Below are 20,013 nucleotides of genomic sequence, written 5' to 3' on the forward strand. Positions count from 1 at the left end.
TTTGAGTTAAACAGCTTTTCGGTTCTCTTTGGTGTTAAGAAAACGAGGAGAGCGTGCTTTATCGTATTCCGATGCTCGATAAGGAGTCGAGACGAATCGCTAGGCAGAGGGTCGCGTTCGGCGTCCGGATGCCTAATGTTCCGTAATCGGCGGCGTCTAATAATAAACCGTCGAACGGCGAGAGAGAGTGCGCGGCCTGGCGAGCCGGCAACCGACAATGCCCATCAGCAACCTATTATGGCATTACGGTATGGCGAACCGTCAAATTACCGGATTGATCGATACCACCCCGTGCGGCTCCTCGGCTGACGGCCGCCGCGCCGAGACGCAAACTCGCTCACGCTCGACAGAAAGAGAGAGGGAGAGAGAGAGAGGGAGCGAAGAGGGGAAAAGGAGAGGAAACGGAAAACGCGCCGCCCGGGGGCCGAGCGAGTGCAGCAAACTTCAGGGGCGTGCCTTGAAAATCTCGTTATGTCTCTCCAAGTTTACTTTGCCTCGTCCTTATACCTTGCTTTAAGAATTAAAATACACGTTTAAGGTCATTTAAAAGTGTCATATATACACACACACACACCAAACCGTCAAAATGTTTACAGAACTTTTCTCCAAACAGGGTATACCGAATCGATGGAAACTTTAAGGTGAAGTTAAACACGTCGAGGAACTTGATCAACGTCGATAAAGAAGATTTTTCTAAATGCCTACGTTGCCGACGTTCGTTTTTATATTGACAGTTGTGTCGAATTATATTGGGTATTGTATCAAATGGCATACTCCACGTGTCGTTTTTGTACAATAAATATCAAGAAATCGAAGTAAAACTCCAGAAATCCTCTGGATGCATGCTTTCTGGGGCCCTAATTGACCGCACAGGGACCCCTTGCGCCATCTGTGATTTCCATGTCAATTAAATTTTCCCTCCGAGACCTCGTATCCCCATCGTTTTAGCATAGAAGTGCATACAACACTTTCTTTGCCTTTATTCCGTTCAAAGTCGAGTTTATCGATTACCAGAGTGTTCTAAATTGTTGTAAAATTGTCCTGACCCTTTCGATTCTCATATCAGAGCCTTCGATAATTGTATATTGATCGAAATATGAGAGCTCGACGCCATTTTGGTTCTGGTTTGGGCTAAGATAAAAAATTTTTCCCAAAAATCCAAATTTTGAATGTGTCAGGACAATTCTTAGATGATCAGGAGTGATGTGTCAAAGTTTTGGATAGTTTGGTCTAATACCATTAAAAAAAATGTTGTATTCGAATTGACTGATTTGAAGGGGGTGTCACTTCACCTTAAGGTGACATTTTTTTTTAATGGTACTAGACCAAACTGTCCGAAACTTTGACACATCACTCCTGATTATTTAAGAATTGTCCTGACACATTTAAAATTTGGATTATTGGGAAAAATTTTTTATCTTAGCCCAAACCAGAACCAAAATGGCGTCGAACTCTCATATTTCGATCAATATACAATTATAGAAGGCTCTGATACGAGAAACGAAAGGGTCAGGACAATTTTACGACAATTTAGAACTCTCTGGTAATCGATAAACTCGAATTTGAAAGGGATAAAGGCAAAGAAAGTATTGTATGCGCTTCTATGCTAAAACGATGAGGATACAAGGTCTCGGAGTGAAAATTTAATTGACCTGGAAATCACAGATGGCGCAGGGGGTCCCTCTGCGGTCAATTAGGGCCCCAGAAGCACGAATCCAGAGGATTTCTGGAGTTTTACTTCGATTTCTTGATATTTATTGTACGGAAGCGACAGGTGGAGTATGCCATTTGGTACAATATCCAATATAATTCGACGCAGTCAATATATAAACGAATGTCGGCAACGTAGGCATTTAGAAAAATCTTCTTTATCGATGTCGATAAAGTTCCTCGACGTGTTTTACTTCACCTTAACACGTGATTATGGAGGCCCTAAGGAAGAACACGATACTCATGAAATTTCATTTTTCAAACGTATGTGTCCTTAGTTCTAGTGTTGGATACATAACAAAATTTGTACTTGAAAAAGGAAATTTCATGAGCGTCGCGTTCTATCTTAGGACCTCTGTAATCACGTGCTGAAGTCTCAAATTATTTGGTGCACCTAGTTTGAAGGAAAGTTTTATCAATATTTTGAAATTTTATGTAAATTGAATGTCCTTTAACTCCGAGAGTGAGGTACGAGTACGGATTTTTGAGTGCACGTGCACTTGAGAGAGAGTTTCCGAGAGCTTCATGGGTACTTGTAAAAATTAGGAAAATCGTGAAAGTCGTGAAAATGATGACAATACTGTATGTCATTAATTTGGATAAAATTGAGTTTGTAAAAGGCGTTCTTGCACCTGCGTGGACTGGGGTGCATGGCTCCCGGGATGATTATTCCAGTCCTGGGAGAAGAAGGGCGGTCCTCGGGGAGAGTCGGCCCCTCTCGTAGGCCGTACCCCTGCGGAGTGGCCGACGTCGTTACTCGGTCTGGTTTGCGGACGACGTGGGCTGGACTTCTCGCCGAGGCGACGAATCCGCTCGGAGAGCTCCCCGTTGCATCAGCTGCAGGGAAACGAGCGCCGCCGCGGCGCAAACGCATCGGCGTGGACCTAGTGCCCCGTCCGAGGCACCCCCGGTGCACGCGTCGCTGCCTCCCGGGGCGAAAGAGAAACCGAATATCGAGGACTCAGTGCCAAGTCGGCGCTGATCGCCCACTCGAAGTGTCAACGCGTCGAGGTCTGGGCGAACACTTGCGCGTCACGTGATCCGGCGAGAGTAAGTCCCGCGGGAGGTTTTCGAGGGCCTGTAGTGCGTAATTCGCGGCGCCGATGATTTTAGGATGCAGAGGCGCGATAGTTCACTCTAGCTGTAGCCGCCGCAGCGGAAATTTCGGGGTTTGAACGTCGGGTGTGGACGCAGGGTGGATAATAAATCGCGAGGTGGACGCCGACTCGCGCGCCGTACGCGGCTCCGCGGACCTCGGTGTCTCGCTACCTTAATCGGGACTCGAAGGGTGCCAGTGGAGGGTAGAGCATGAACCTTGAAAGACCGGTAGATCGACGACTCCGGTACGTCACGTGGGATAAGGGTCGAACTTGCGGAGGGCGTCGGTAAGGAGGGCGCCTGTTTCCTGCAGACCTCGGCGTGCAGGACTAGGTGGGTTCGGGGCCGAGTCCTGCCGACTCGCGGAAAGGATGCCAAGACCTTCGCGCGAGTCTTATGGCGAGCAGAAGCCGCCCTACTCGTACATCTCTCTCACCGCCATGGCGATCTGGTCCTCCAGGGAGAAGATGCTCCCTTTGGCCGAGATTTACCGATTTATCGCCGACAGGTTCCCGTATTACCGACGGGACACCCGGCGCTGGCAGAACTCGCTCAGGCACAATCTTTCCTTTAACGACTGCTTCATCAAGGTACGCGAGAATCGATGCAGCGGGTATCGATACTATCAAACTTCGTGTTTCTGCCATGAATTATTCATTTTTTCGTTTTCAACCGACATGGCAAATTTTAGAATTTAAGAACCAAAGGGCGCTTTACCCGCCCAGCGACGTCAAGGCGACTCCACGTTGGAGAAAGTATTGTTTCTTGCATCGACGTGCAATACTTCATCGTCAGAAAAGCTATTAAAATCTGTACCGTAACGACCATGCTAATACACGAAAATAAAAAAAAAGGGGGGGCAAAGTAAAAAGTGTCTCCAACACGTGCGCCTCTTGTCACGATGAATTAAAAAGCAAATTAGATACGATCACCCTTGATATACAAGCCGGGCTCGATTAATCGGACTCTGTTGCTCACCTTTCGATCTAAAGTACATTTCCACGGCAATCAATTACTAGATTAATTGAAGGGGCCGCAAAAATCCGGCAATTTATGCGAACCAGCATTTGCGCTGCCGTCGTATTTCTTTTTCTTTCTTCGATGGACGTTTTTGAGGACAGTTCGAAGTGCGAGCAGAGGCTGCGAATATACAACCTGTAAAAAATTATCATTGAACGATCGGCTGGGTGATATCGATCGCTATTGGCGATAAGATAATTACATGTCCCCCCTGATAATATTAATACCCCTGGGCGCATGATTTATGGCGAGGAATTAATTGAAGCACACAATTAGCGGAGTGCAATTAAAACCAGATCTCCGCGTGCTACGAGTTGCATGCAAATTATTTCCTTTTATTAAAAAGGCAATTGGAAAGCTATAATTTGCTGGAAGCAGGGAATCAGATATTCGCTGTCACTCGAGATGCTCCCCGCTGATATCAGGGACAGGGTTGCGGTTTGGTACATTTGCGATGATCGCGTTATCACTCGGCTGATAAATCGAACCAATTACGCGCCATTCTTCCGAGCATTACGGGAGGAAGTTGCGCACGCGTTGGGAATAATATTTATTTTTTAAACTCGTTAAATGGATAATGATGTATTTATTTTCTCGATTTCCATTACCTCCGCAATAGACGCGAAGGCCCTTTCGATCTTCGAGAGACATTCCGCTCGTTAAACGCGCCGGATTTAATGACGCCATTGCGGAGATAATTGGCCGCGCTGCGTGACTTGAAACGAAGTGCGGTGTCGTGTTCGGGAAACGAAAATATGCAAATAGCAGGTAACCTTACATGAGAACGAAATTCAATAGCCGGCCGAATTTCAATCACGCAAGTCTTGCGCGACCCTCGGACCCCGGTAATCTGTGTAATTCGTAAGTCTTGACTTATGCAAATGACGGTGGAAATAAGAGAAATGTGCCGTTTCCGTATTCACTTCCGATTAGTTTTTCGACTTCGTTTCCCTGGCCGGAATATGAATAATTTGGTAACGATTATTGCAGCGATGACTCTCGCCACAGAAATAATGAATCCGATCGCATCGAACGATGATTGTAACCTTACCAACGGTTCGATCCACGGTTAAATAATTACATTCAAAGGATATTAACTATGTAAACAAATTATGATAAGCATGACGTTGCAACTGATTGTCGTAACTTGTTGGCAAGGTAGTCGTTCTAAAAATGGCGCGAAAAATGACCTTTTTTCCCATGTGTCCTTCCAAGTGCCCAGAAATAATGAATCCGATCACATCGAACGATAATTGTAACCTTACCAACGGTTCCATCCACAGCTAAATAATTACATTCAAGGAATATTAATTATGTAAACAAATTATGATAAGCATGACGTTGCAACTGGAATTTAGTGTACTGCATTAAGTTGATTGTCGGAACTTGTTGGCAAGGTAGTCGTTCTAAAAATGGCGTGAAAAATGACCCTTTTTCCCATGTGTCCTTCCAGGTGCCCAGAAATAATGAATCCAATCACATCGAACGATAATTCTCACCTTACCAACGGTTCCATCCACGGCTAAATAATTACATTCAAGGGATATTAACTATGTAAACAAATTATGATAAGCATGATGTTGCAACTGAAATTTTGTGTACTGCATTGAGTTGATTGTTGTAACTTGTTGTAAAGGTAGTTATTCTAAAAATGGCGCGAAAAATGACCTTTTTTCCCATGTGTCCTTCCAGGTGCCCAGGGGGCCTCATACCCCAGGGAAAGGTGCATACTGGGCCCTGCATCCTGCGGCGCTTTCCATGTTCGAAAATGGATCTTTCCTGCGTCGAAGGAAGCGTTTCAAGCTGCCGAAAGGTGCAAAAGAGGAAAGTCAAGCTTTGGCGGAAACCGCTGCGAGAATCGCTGCAGGCCACAGCGATTCCCTGACGGAATGTCTGCCCCGTTTGGAGGGGTCCAACTTGTATCCCCAGCATCGCCTGGACCAGCATTCCCAGTACCAGCCAGCCGATCTGACCCAAAGCCAGCTGGATTTCCTGGGAGCCACGTCGACCCTGACCAGCTTGCACTCCCAATTTTCGATGAAGGATCATCGAATCCTGGCGAACACTTCCACCATGACCGCCGATCGGCGACTCGGGGTGGACAAGATGTCTTTTAATAAGGAAGACCCTCCTTCAGGACTTCCATTGACGTCAAACCTGGACAGAAAAGAGGCAGAGGTCAGTCTGGTGCCAAAAAAACCAAAGCCGCTAAATCTCGCTCAGAAATCGTTCAATATCGAGAGCATAATCGAGACGAGTGGGTCCAGCAGTGAGCCCTCTAGGTGAGGATAATTAATGAGAATATTTATGGAAAGACATTTATGATCTGGATTTTGTCATCTCGAGGTTTAGATCGTATCGCGTATGATTACAAAGTGCGCAAGATGGCGCGACGCATGGCACAAAGAATTTCAGATTTTAATCTCGACATTTAATCCGCGACGTGACTGATTCTAGAGTGCAAGATGGCGCGATGCCTGACACGAAATGCCACCTGTTTCAAAAATAACGTTTAAAGTGTACGGTAATGATCTCTCGTTTGATAGCCCCCAGATCCCTTTACAAGCCGAGTATGTTAATCGTTACTCGACCGCGGCAAAAAGTGCTCGGAAAAAGAGTGCTCGGCGCACTCCAGAAATGGCGCTCTGAAATCTCCCCGTGATTGCACGGTTAACTGCAAACATAACAGTTTTTATCGACGGCCTGGTTACTCCATTCTACTCGAGCACGGTTCTAAAAATCGGCGTTTCATTTCTCCCCGTGGATGGATTGTGTCCCTGCACCTTGAGAAAAAAAATACTGTTACACATTACCACTATACGAGCCGTGAAATGAACATCAGTCCCAACAGAGATACGACGACACAATGTCGGAAAGAATAACCTTACGAATTCTAAAGTCAATCTTACATCATTATCCAAGCCCGTAGCGTTGATAATTAAGGTGCCATGAAAATGGTATCTTCGGATTAAATCGTACATACAATTGTTCTTGTACCGAATTGTTTGAAATTTCACCACAAAACGTTACTTTTCACGAGTCGCTTTTATGCCGTCTTAAGGGCATCTTAAGAGTCAATCGTTCATGAAACTTTTCTCCGAATTGGGTGTACCAATTTGTTTCAAATTTTACCACGCGAATAAAGAGACCATGAGGTAGGTCCTGAAACTCGCGAAATTTCATTTGTTATTAAAATTGTTGAAAATAGCTATAAACAAATTATCATAAAATTGAAATTTCTTGGGTTTCAGGACCTTTCTTATAGCCTCCGTATTCCCATTGTCAAGTTTGAGCCGATTTGGTACACTCAGTTTGGAGAAAAGCTTAATAAACGATACCTCTTTGACGCCACTTTCATATCACCTTAAGGTGAAGTGAAACACACCGAGGAACTTGATCGACGTCGATAAAGAAGATTTTTCTAAATGCCTACGTTGCCGACGTTTATTTTTATATTGATAGCTGTATCGAATTATATTGGATATTGTACCAAATGGCATACTCCCCCTGTCGTTTTCGTACAATAAATATCAAGAAATCGAAGTGAAACTCCAAAAATCCTCTGGATTCGTGCTTCTGGGGCCCTAATTAACTATAGAGGGACACCCTGCGCCATCTGTGATTTCCAGTTCAATTAAATTTTCATTCCGAGACCTCGTATCCCCATCGTTTTAGCATAGAACCGCATACAACATTTTTTTTGCCTTTATCCCGTTGAAATGCAAGTTTATCGATTACCAGAGTGTTCTAAATTGTCGTAAAATTGTCCTGACCCTTTAGTTTCTCATATCAGAGCCTTTGATAATTGCATATTGATCGAAATATGAGAGCTCGATGCCATTTTGGTTTCTGGTCTGGGCTAAGTTAAAAAATATTTTCCAAAAATCCAAATTACGAATGTGTCAGGACAATTCTTAGCTTAGAAGTTTCGGACAGTTTGGTCTAATACCGTTAAGAAAAAGTGTTGTATTCGAATCGACTGATTTGAAGGGGGTTTCACTTCACCTTAATTCCAACTTTTTTTTCCTCTCTTAATGCACCGGGAATTTATATTTCAGAGACACCAGCGTGATCTCCAGCTCACTGCACCCTGGTTCGACGTCGATCAGCTTGTCGCCCTGGTACAACGGAGCACTTTATGCATCCGACTTAACCAACCCCATTGCATATCCCCTGGACCTGCATCAAGCAGCTGCAGTGTATGCAACCGCATTGGCCACGGCGAATTTGTTCGCGTCGCACACGATCCTTCAACAACCGGGAAAGATCTTTTCTGCTACTGGAGCCTGCGGCTCCGGAACAACCTCGCCTTTGTACGGATTGTACGCAGGATATCCGGGTATCCTGGAGTCGCCCTTTTGCGGGAGTGTCCTGCCGACTTTGCCGCCCGTTTCCTCGGCCCCAACACCGATTTCATCCCCCAGAGTCCTGGATGCACCCTCGAATTCAATTTCAGAGCGAGACGTGGTCCCTGCGTTGTCCTTCCTCCCTGGCGCCTGCAAGGACCTCGCCTCGACGTAACAAAGCGACCTAGACATTGTTGATACCCCTTGTTAATATTCATATTTTAGGCAATGTGATAAATTCAGGGAACAACTTCGTGCACATCTCCTCATTTTTCACATTGCCATGACGTATGCGTCACTCATAAATAAATCGGTTCCTACGATGCACCGAGTAGAAGCTCGACAGAGGTCGAAAGACAGAGAGCGATTCTCGCCACCCTTCCTCTGCAGTTATGTATTTATGGCTTCATACCTTCTGTATTTAAAGAGTAATTAAATGAGGAATAACGTTAGACATACTTTAGTGGGATTATTATCCACCAGCCGACTCTTGCGCCGTCCTGATATGGACACGGTGGAATCTGTACACTCCATTAGGAACCTAGAAGCAGTACGAGCATATTTAAATTAACCATCACCTTTCTACCCATTAAACCCATGGCTTTACCCATTTTAGGTTAAAACTAATACCCCGCAGCCTGAATTCCCAGGCGCAGCGTCCGGACACACTGCGCGATATCAATTATCGTTACTTAGCGGTAAAGCCGCACAATGCGCTCGTAAAGGCGGCGTTTAATGGCATTTTCTCGGTGCGCTTCAGAGGCGTGCGACTCCGCAAATGTACTTTTTACGAGCCCGGGGTGCGTATATTCGCCTGTGGCCGCCAATGGGAGAGGGGCATCCAGAAGTTGGCAGCCAATGGGGACTCGAGAAGGCCTCGCCCAGGAAAAGGGAAACGCTTTGGCAGCGCCGAATGTCTCAACGTGCGCGCAAATACGAGCACACGCGTGTACTAATGTACTCGCACTTATGCTCCGCGCGGTAACGGAAAGATAATCGCTTTTTCAGGTTTTAGTGCCGAGGCGGTCTCCGAGTTTTCCAGACGGAAATTGCGCTTTGTATTCATTACAAGGAGCTCCCGCGTACGCGGAACCGCGGCCTCTGGTTCGCAGCTGTAAACCCGTTCGTCCGTGGCGGCTGTAAATGTCTGTACTTAGCCTGTCAAAGGTGCCGACGGAGGAAATGACAGATCGCTTCAGCCTCTTCGACACGACACGTATTCGAATGGACTCGAGTAACGCGTCCTCCTTTTAAATCACCATCGAATCGTTCGCACCGATAGATAAGGGCTTATTTTTATTTCTGAGCTTAGACTCGGAAATAAAAGAGAATTCAATACAATTGTTGGCCAAAGATGGGCTACATGTTGTTCCACGAGGACGCGGACAATTTGGTTTTCTTTTCGAAACGTCGAATGCCAATTTTCCGAAACGTCAAGAACGAGAGAATAACGCATCTGCGAAAATGGATGTCGGAATACAAAGATGGATGCGAATAATGATTAATTGTAATTGAAGAACCTAGTGAAAAAACTTCTTAGATCGAGTCCCTTTCGTAATGGGAGAAATTAGGCTGTGTGAACCTGGAATCCAGTTTGACGCACAAACAAAATTAACAGGCTTGTTGGAATATTTCTGTGATGTAGACGTTTCTGGTATGTTGAGTTTTGTTTGTACCTTTTTTTTACAAAAACCAGAGCTGTAAAAAAAAATAAACAAATTCTGAAAATGACCTGCTTGAACCTTGAGCCATAGAAAAAAAGATCATAAAAATAGTGAAAGGGTAGATTTTAACGTTTTGAACTTCAATTTTGTTCACTGCCAAGGACTACTGCTATCGGTCCCAAAAAATTCTGAGCATAAACACTCCCGCGATTAACTTGCGTAAATTAATGCAAGCCACTTCAAGAACTAAGCCATGGAGGAAAATCTTGAAAATGGTCATTTTATCGTTTTCAAGGTTCTGGGAGGCTTTGAATTTTCCTAACGTCAGAGAACCCATTAGAATCGAAAATTCAAATTTCCACGATTTCGGAATTTGTTTATCTTTTTGAACAGCTCTGGTTTTATAATGAAATGCCGCAAACAAAACTCAACATGACACAATCGTCTACATCACGGAAACATTCCAATAAGCCTGTTAATTTTGTTTTTGCCTGAAACTGGATTCCAGGTTTACACAGCCGATAAATTATACCTGTTATCGTCACATGAGGTGAACTTCGGAATTATTGGCTGAATCTTTAGAAACGTGTCCGGAAATTTTTGGAGTATCTAAATTTATTGAAATAATCGGTTCGACTTTTTTATTCCGGGTACTTTCGTCGTTGTCGGCGAGTATTCGAATTCGCTCGGGTCCATGGGCTGGATGACAATGGCAGGAAGAGAGAAGTAGATCATTTCTCAAGAAGTCCAGGACCGGGGATCGGGACCTCGGTTGTTGGGCCTTAAATTAATCGAGCGAGAGGAGAATAAAAACTGGAGGCACGGCATTCAGAGGGCCGTGAGATACGGGTCAAAAGAGGAAAAAAAAATTTCAAGAGCGAGAGAGAGGGAGAGAGGAAAAGGTAGGGGAGGAGATGGAATATTAAATTATTCACAGCCAGTTACCAGCTCGTCAGAAGAGCCCGCCCTCTTCCAGTTTTTGTCCCTATCTTCCTTACCGACTTACTACCGTACCTTTACGTATGGCGTCGTCTCGCCTCGCGTTTCTCGCCCGGCTTCATTTATCAAAGAATCCTCCTTTGAATTCGAAACGTCCACCTTAAATACAACATTCATTGAAACGAGGCCCGACAACTATGACGCTTACCAAAGTCAATAGACCTACGAATTATGAATTATGAATTCCAGCCCTACCATAGTCCTACTTTGTCATCTGACTTTCTATATTTCCACCTCCTCTTCCGATCGATCCATCTCTCTTACTTTCAAAATTGCGACACCTTAATCCTGCCGTGAATAATTTTTATTCGACAAGAATCCGGAATTTCATTGCGGTGCAATAAGAAAGATAAAGAAAGAAAGTTGGTCTACTTGAAGGAAATATGCATCCCGACGACAACATTCTGCGACAAAATCTGCCGAAGGTTAACTAAATAAAATCTGTTTAAACGGACATGAATTTTTCTTCTCGACGAAACAATTGTTTCTTGCAATTGTAAATGATTCAGGCAACGATATATCGGTTACTAATCGTTAGAACTAATTCTTTTTCTCATGGTGATTTAAGAACAGTCGGTAAGGTTGAGGTATCGTAATTAAGCAACGACTTGGCGAGGGGGGAAAAAAAGATCGCTGAGAAAATCCTTGCGACAGGGAGGACTCGTTCTTCTGGGCGAGGGTCGGGAACCAGAAGAAGCTTCGACGGATCGAATCACCCCGGCGGAACGGTTCCTCGAGGGTGTAGTCGTGAGATTAATAAAAGAGGAGACCCAGGGTAAAGAAACGGTTCGCCAGGGAGCGGCACGGGCTTTGGTGCAGATCTTTTTCTGGAGCGAGCCTCGGTCAATCGGTAATCGTTGTTAGCAGCCGATGCAGCGATACTCCGCCCTGGAAACACGGCGAGCTTTTTTGCCGAGGACTCGATGAACCGTGGAAGCGGCTCGGTAACTTCGCGCCTCTCGCTCACTAATTCCACAGTGGGACCGGGTTGAAAAAAGCCCCGAAGAATGTGCCTTATCCGGCCGATGTATTGTTTGCGTGGGAGCGATCGTCCCGGTGGTCTACCGCTCAGAAGTCGCTCGTCGTTGTCTTCTATTTGCCCCGTGACCCTCCTGCGGCTTCGACTATTTCCGCAGGACACGCCTTGAAGAGGCCCTCACCCCTCCTCGACATGTGTTCCCCTAAAAAAAGAAATAAATGAAAAAAAGATATAGAAATCTCCGTTACCCGTCCGATTTCACCGATGTTACGGCATTTTTCGACGTATCAATTAACTTACGGGTGATCAAAGAAGCCTTGAATCCTTCGTATCAACATTGCCATCATGAAATTATGAAATTACCAATTATGACGCGTTCCCTAGATCCGCTATTTGAAGACCCTCACTGTTCTGAAAACGATGATCTTGGTAAAATTTTCGCCGATTAGAATAATGAACTTTGTGTACGGTGGTATTTTACGGGTATTTTCGAAGAGTGCCATTTTCGTTGTTCCGTTTTCAGGTTAGGTGTTCGACCTGACAAGAGGATCACTTTCGCGCTCGCGTTATTCATACATAACTCCGGGCTGCTAACAAGTGGCCTTGGAAGGAGCTATCCCTAACAGAGTTGCAGGTTCTTACGAAGATTTATTCCCACGAAAAAGCTGCGCCGTGCGCCATGCTAGTACTTGAATTATTACGAGTAGCTATTAACATCTTTCTTTCGACCTCTACACGCTGGCCTCTTAAAAAGCTCGGTCAACTCCGTATCCGCCGCACGGTACCGTGTTGTTCGGGGGGAGAAAAAAAGAAAATAGTTTTAGTGCCGAGTAGCCTTCTCGTCACGAGACAAGCCGAACAAAGTAGGTCTACCCCGGCGGCACTAATCCAGTTGACACGCTGTGTAAGCCGTAAACGCAGACTGGCTACCGTGGACCTCCTACGTTTTTGGAGCCCAACAGGAAGCCAGTCTTTCGTCACCGGTGATGCGCCATTTTCAGAACCCATGCGACGAAATCTTCATTTAGTCGCAACAAATTGTCCCCAAACTTCTCGCACGAACCGCATGATTCGATTCCTCTAGCCGTTTCACTATCTAAACCATCGTGAATCTAAAAATAAGGGGAATGAACGTCGAGTTAGATTCTAAACAAGGGTATGGCGGCTATCTTTCTTTCCTACGCACCTTTCTTAAAATACAATGAAGCGTTTGCTACTGGGTATATAAATGTACATCAAATGATATCATATAAATGTATATCAAGTCGTTTTTATATTTGTTCATAACCCGCCAGAACGGTAGAAAAGAAAGATGGCCGCCATTCGCTGCTTGAGCTTCCCCGCACAGCGTCATCTGACGTTTCTTTCTTTTTACAATTAGATCCCTGTGTTTCACACATCTCGAATCCTGGCTACGCCGTCTTTTTGCAGAACAAAGCGCAATCTCGTTGCTCACGATGAATGGCGATGGATACTGGACTGCTGACGGACACGCGTGTCTTGCAATTTGCTTTAAGCGATGCGGCTGACGTTGCGTTGACGGAGATGGATCGTTCTTAATAAAAAGTGCCTCGAGTTCGGATTCACCTGCCGGCCGAGGTGGTGAATGTCGCGCGGAAGTACTTTTCAACATTTGGCGTATTTCATTTTCTCATCTCGGGTAACGTTGTATCTCCTCATCAATGGCGGTCACATCGCGCCTAGATACGGCTATCGAATTAAGGCGATGTGAAAGTGGCACGAAGAGGTTTTGTTTATGAAACTTTTCTCCCAACTCGAATTACCGAATAGTTTGAAACATTACAACGTGAATAGGGAGATTATACGGAGGGTCCTGAAGCTCATGAAATTTCAATTCTTTTCACATTTGTTTATAGGTATTTTAAAAATAGTTTATAAGAAATGAAATTTCCCGGGTTTCGGAACCTACCTTAGGATCTCCATATTCACGTTTTAAAGTTTGAATCGATTTGAAACACCCAGTTCGTAGAAAAGTTTTATGAACGTTTGAGCTTTCGGATGCCACTTTCACATCCCCGTAACTCCATTACATACTTAACCCTTTCGCTGCCACGGTGGTCCCATGGGCCCGGCGCTTGTCTTTTCATTCATTTCACTTTCAAATTCATGGTGGTCACCGGTGACCATCATGTATGTAACCTTATAAATTCAAAAGTGCGCTACTCAGTAATAACAAATGTTTATTTAATGTATAAAATATTAATCTTCTTTTTTAGCCAAAAACCAAGTAATGTTCTTAACAATACAGAATTTTTGTATGTACATACTCTCAGTATAGTTCGTACTTATGTGTTCGTGTTCATGTATAGAGTTCATTTTTGAAATTTGTTGGAAAAATAAACTGCGTCACGGGGCCACGGTGATCACAGGTGACCACCGCTAAGAAAAATGTGCCATTGGCAAGATTGTACCGTCATTTTAATATATTTCGCAGTTCTTTGCCATTATACAATTTTTAATATGAAATTTGTATCGCGGCCCACTGGTGCAAGTTAAAAACTTCGCGTGGCAGCAAAAAGGTTAACTCCAGTTTATTGAGTTGAAATATCCGACTCGTCGCATCGTTATAGATCACCCTGAGGATCACCGCAACGTGGGAAAGTCAAACCATGGAGGACCTGAAACGATAAACCATTAGAAATTCGTTAAGATCTTCCCACGCGGATCAGAGACCCGTCGCCTTCAATTTAATTCTAAACGATTCCCAGTTACGGAATCGGGACCGTTCCCTGGAAATTCTATGATCTAGGTGTATACAAGCGAGGCCACCGGAAACGCCTCTGGATTAATTTCTTCGGCGTGGCGGTGAAGTGGGCATTTCGATTAGGCACCTCCCCGACGGAGGCGAAATGGAAAATGGTCGTGCACCTTATTACTCTCTCGTAGGTACGTGTCAGGAGTAAATTGCTCGTATAATCCGAGTGGTCTCTCGGGACGCTCTGTATATAAACGAAACCGAACAACCTGGAGAAGACAGTCACCGATGGCCGTCGTTCATTTAGCGATTCGCCACGCGCTCGGCAGCCTCCGGGCAGCCGGCGGCTTCCCTGGAACTTGCTCGCATCCTTGCCAACGCCTTCGCTCACCGACGCTCGGGAACTCTTCGTCGACCTTTCGGCTACCAACCTGCGAAGAGAAGAGGCTGAGAATCATATACCTCTAGAAAAAAAATTCATTAAACTTCGTCGCGTAACTTTCTAGGCGGGCGACACTTCGCGCGGCGTCTCTTCGCGGTGCGCGCACAAACAAGATGGCGGCCGAGCACCTTCCCGTACGGATCGAGGAATAAAGAAATAAACAATGAAATTGCCATTTCAAATTCCCGACACAGCGAATGAAGTTCTAGATTTAAGGAAGGGGACTATATCAGCCAGCTTTCGCTGCTGTGCGCACATCCGCAATCCTTTATTCATGAGCAGAAACACTTAAAATTGACTTATGTCTTTTATTAAATACGATAAAACGCGCGTCAATAGGTGGAAAGATTGTGGAATTATGAGGTACATTGGTTTTAAGGATATAAACATAGAGAATGATATTAACTCGTAACGCTGTGTACTTTGAATTATCTTTATCCGTTTATATCGCGCGAGGACGCTAGAAAATCAAGATGGCCGCCGCTAGGTCCTTCCTCTCGCGTCTTTAGCTTCACCCACGCAACGATATCTCATACTTCTCGCCAGAAGCCAACTATATTGGCACTCGTGACATTGCTCCGCACTGCCGACGGCGCGGAGGCGCATTTCTCTTCTGGAAAAAATTAATTACCGCATTTACGTGCCGCGCCGCTCTGTCACGGACGATTCGACGCGGTTGCATCCTCGTCCGTCTACGAGCCACCGCGCATGCGCGATGACCGTTGCATGTGCACTTAAACAAAAGTCCGACTTTCAAATCACTGGTAAACCTGTTAGTTCCCTTTCTCCAAAAATCGAGCGCAATTTATCAGTCTCTGATCCATGATATATGCGATATACATATTATTAATTATGAAACATCCGTTAAGAAGCCTTTCAGCCGATATTTCTTACGCTGAATTATTCGGTCAAGCGCGTGTACGATCGTCGGCACATTTCGCATCCTTGCCGGCGTATGTAGACATTTTTCTCCCGTTAAAAAAATTAATTACCACTATCGCACCGTGGCGTGTTGTGCTGTCAAGGATGATGTCCTGTTGAGCCTCGGTCCGCTTACGAGGCACGCGTGTCTGCAAGATGGTGCACCGTCTGCGTAATTAGCCAGGTACGGAATACCGAGAGAGGCTTCACCTGTGCGAAACGCTCCTCCTGTAATTATCGATAAAACAAATCTCCCTTTATTTATCTAGGTGGCTATCCAATATTCAGAGGCGAAACTTCGTTACGTAAATTATCGAAAAACGGGGGAATAAATAATAACCCAGTCGCCGTTTCCTGCATTCGTTTTACGAACGGTCCAGCGAGTGAGGCTGCGCGAATCGGACGTTTTTCTAATTTCATCCGAAGTGAAGACTTTTACGTAAATGCGGTTTCCCGAGTTTTGTCAAGGAGTACCAGGGTTCTCTCGAGTGCAACGTGCACCGTGAATGCAGGAAGCATGGAGTCACTTGAAATGCTTTTTTCCTTCAAGAATCTCCTTTTATTGATGAAACAATTGCACCGGGCCGAACTGACAGGCTCGGTGCGGTAACGACCACGAATCGACGCTCTTTGCGCTAAAACACAAGTGCGGTTAGAATAATCCTTTGAAAAGTAACGTCGAGGCTGAAAGGACTCGATAGAGCATGGTGCTTATTAGATCGGCTCGGCCAAAAAGTTCCTGCACGCCGATTAAAACACTCCTCTTGAGTTCTTACTTCGTTGTCTGAATGGATTCAATTGTTACATTTAATTGCACCTGGCTGCACATTCATTTGTAAAATTATTCTCCGCGCTGACTTTAATTGGACTTGGCGAAGAAGATGCGGAAAAAGAGCTGCATTCATTTTTTAAATCCCGCTCAGCATTTAATACCTTCTAGTTGTATTCTCCAAGACACTAAAAATTATACGTAAAATCAAAGATGAATCCTTAAATAAAATAGATTATTTAATATTATTTCGCAAATTATGTATAATCAAAGGTGAGTAGAAAAATTATCTATTATTTTTTTTTCAAGGCGTTTAAATCGGTAAGATTTATTGAAACGTACCACAAGCTCGATCAGGATGCACAAAAATGTCTTCGCTAGTCCTTAAACAAAAATAGGTCGTTTAATATTATTTCGCAAATTATGTATAATCAAAGGTAAGTAGAAAAATGATCTATTATTTTTTTCAGGACGTTTAAATCGGTAAGATTTATTGAAATATACCGTAAGCTCGATCAGGATGCGCCAAAGTGTCTTCGCGGATCCTAAAACAAAAATAGGTCGTTTAATATTACAACGCAAATTATGTATAATCAAAGGTGAGTACAAAAATTGTCTATTATTTTTTTCAAGGGGTTTAAATCGGTAAGATTTATTGAAACGTACCGCAAGCTCGATCAGGATGCGCAAAAGTGTCTTCGCGAGTCCTTAAACAAAAATAGGTCGTTTAATATTATTTCGCAAATTATGTATAATCAAAGGTGAGTGCAAAAATTGTCTATTATTTTTTTCAAGGGGTTTAAATCGGTAAGATTTATTGAAACGTACCGCAAGCTCGATCAGGATGCGCAAATGTGTCTTCGCGGGTCCTTAAACAAAAATAAGTCGTTTAATATTATTACGCGAATTATGTATAATCAAAGGTGAGTGCAAAAATTGTCTATTATTTTTTTCAAGGGGTTTAAATCGGTAAGATTTATTGAAACGTACCACAAGCTCGATCAGGATGCGCAAAAATGTCTTCGCGGTTGACCGGGGCGACGAGGATGAAAAGAAAGTAGATCTCCGTTGTGGGAACTGTAATTAAGTAAGGAGCACCCGATCGGTGGTTGCGGGCAATCAATTATGCACAGGGTATCTTACGGGAGCACGCGCTGTCATGGAAGACTGACCTAAAATTCGATCGAGACACGTCCAGACATTGACTCGCTGGAAACACGAGCGTATCCGTGGCTAAAGCAGCTCGAAAAACGACATCGTTCGCCGGAAAGGTCATCATTTCACCTCCGTACGGATACTCTGCCAAGATCTATAAATAATCAAATAATTAATAAGCATGTATAAAAAATGTATTAAAATAAATCTCTCCACCCCTCCACATACGTAATATAAAATGAAATCCCTAACAGGCGCCTGTTTATATAGATGAAAGATTATATGGGTGGCTAATTTATTCGTATAATAATACGCGGGACTAATAATCAGGTATGTAGTGCGTAATGTAAAGGGATTTGATGTAAAAGCGAGGCTAATTCGAGGGGAAAAAAAAATAAGCCGAGCTCGTTACGCTTATACAAAGTAGCGGCGCGAACGCCATTACGAACGCCATCAGCGGGCAAAATCTCGCGTGATAATTCGTGGCTCAGATCGATGGACCCAGGGAGGAAACGGATAGTCTAATTCTCATTGTGTCGACCGAATGCGTGACTCTGGTTACCGGCGTTGAGAGCTCCATCCTATTTACGAGATGCCGTTTGTGTTGCGAGTGGCGTGATGAGAGACGGACAGCGCGTATTACCGCTACAAGGTGCAGGAATTAACGTCGGCTCATTGTTGGCCCATAATGAGAAGAGAAGAGAGAGAAACGGGAGTGGCGTTGAATGCAGCATCCCGGCCCGAGATGAGTCGGTGGTGGCTCGTAAGATCGAATCGCTTAGAGGTGTCCGTAAACGTTCTCGTGTCGCCGTAACATCCGGATCGCTGCTATGCAAATTCCGAGCCTCGTTAAGTTACGACTCGCGAGCAACGTTCCTCATGAGCGTGCCGAAACGAACATCGAATTGAAAATTACCGATTTACGGCAGCGAGCTTTTTACACTAAAATCTGGCACGGTTTCTCTAAAGGAGCAGACTTGATATCAAGGGTCGCCGAGAATCGATTTCTCGCGACTAATCAAAAAGTTCCCCACAGGGAAGAGATTTGAAGACATTCCGGAAAATTACGAATAATTCCATTTGTACTTGGGAGACATATGGTCTTGAAATGCAGGTGAATTTACGTAGAAAGACGCATAGTTCCTTTTTCAAAACCCAAGGATCACACTTTCCGTTCGGCAATTCTACCCTGAGAATGAAAATTCATTGAACCAAAGAAATATGTTGTTAATTCGAAGAATAATTATTTGACTCAAATAAATTGTCATAATTCCGAATAAACGTTGCGTCCAATTTATTCGAATTGATTTGGCTTAAATAATTATCCTTTGAATTAACGGAAAATTTCATTGATACTATTAAGTTGCACCCGTAGCGACAAATCGTAGCGATATAAAATCCCGATTTGCGCTTGCATCGAGCTTGCAATCAACAATTCCAAGTTTTCCTCGGGGGTAGTTGGATATTTTTGCATCCCCTTGCACTTTCTTCCTCGCGGCGCTTGCAGGGCGCTTTTGCAGCCGCGCGTGGTAACGATCGTCTCTTCCTTCGAAATCTCTCAGGCCGGAGCTTTCTCGCGTTGGCGTCGAGAAAATGAAAAGGAGTGTTTATCGAGCCGTGCAATTATGCAAACCGTGTGCATGTTTGGTGGCATTAAATTAGCCGAGCGGCCCGGAGGTCCGCTGCCCCTCTCGCCGGCGCGGGGTGTGCGCACTGCAACCGCGAATGCAAATACGCACGATGCACGCGGTGCATCGGGTAGACATTGGCCCGGCTATACGGGATAATGTTTGATCGCGCCCCGAGCGTGTTCCAAAATAATTAACTCGTCCTCCCGTTAATTTATTTACTCCACGCGAGCGTTGCGCGCCATTACGAGGGCCTCTACTTTCGTTCCTTCCAGGCCGAGGAATAATTTCCCCATTTTTCCCCACCCTTCCGAAGAACCTTTCCCCCGTTGTCTCTGCGATTACGACCGAATCTACCGTGATTTTCCCTTCCCGAATCCATTACCTTCGTGTCAAGTACGCGTCCTGGTCCGCGGACCATTGCTGGTCGCGTTTACCTCGGTGAACTCGAATTGATTAATGGCGTGTCTCGTGTAGGTGTACATTGATCTCCCAGCAGAATGGAGGCAATTTGTCACTCCGTGCCCCGCTTGGAAATTTTTTTCCTCCGGTACGACGGTCGTAAT

At 44.6% G+C, this 20,013-nt stretch overlaps 1 protein-coding gene across 1 annotated transcript; it reads left to right on the forward strand.

Moving 5' to 3' along the window:
• Positions 1 to 3,179: 3,179 nt before the first annotated feature.
• LOC105698420 (forkhead box protein C2-B-like) lies at positions 3,180 to 8,349 on the forward strand. The gene is made up of 3 exons (XM_012422659.1): positions 3,180 to 3,398; positions 5,521 to 6,110; positions 7,887 to 8,349. The coding sequence occupies exons 1-3, from the start codon at positions 3,180 to 3,182 to the stop codon at positions 8,347 to 8,349; spliced, it is 1,272 nt and encodes a 423-aa protein (XP_012278082.1).
• The last annotated feature ends 11,664 nt before the right edge of the window (positions 8,350 to 20,013 follow it).

Source organism: Orussus abietinus, unplaced genomic scaffold, assembly GCF_000612105.2.
Source record: "Orussus abietinus isolate OABI.00-Male unplaced genomic scaffold, Oabi_2.0 scaffold62, whole genome shotgun sequence".
Taxonomy (NCBI): Eukaryota; Metazoa; Arthropoda; class Insecta; order Hymenoptera; family Orussidae; genus Orussus; species Orussus abietinus.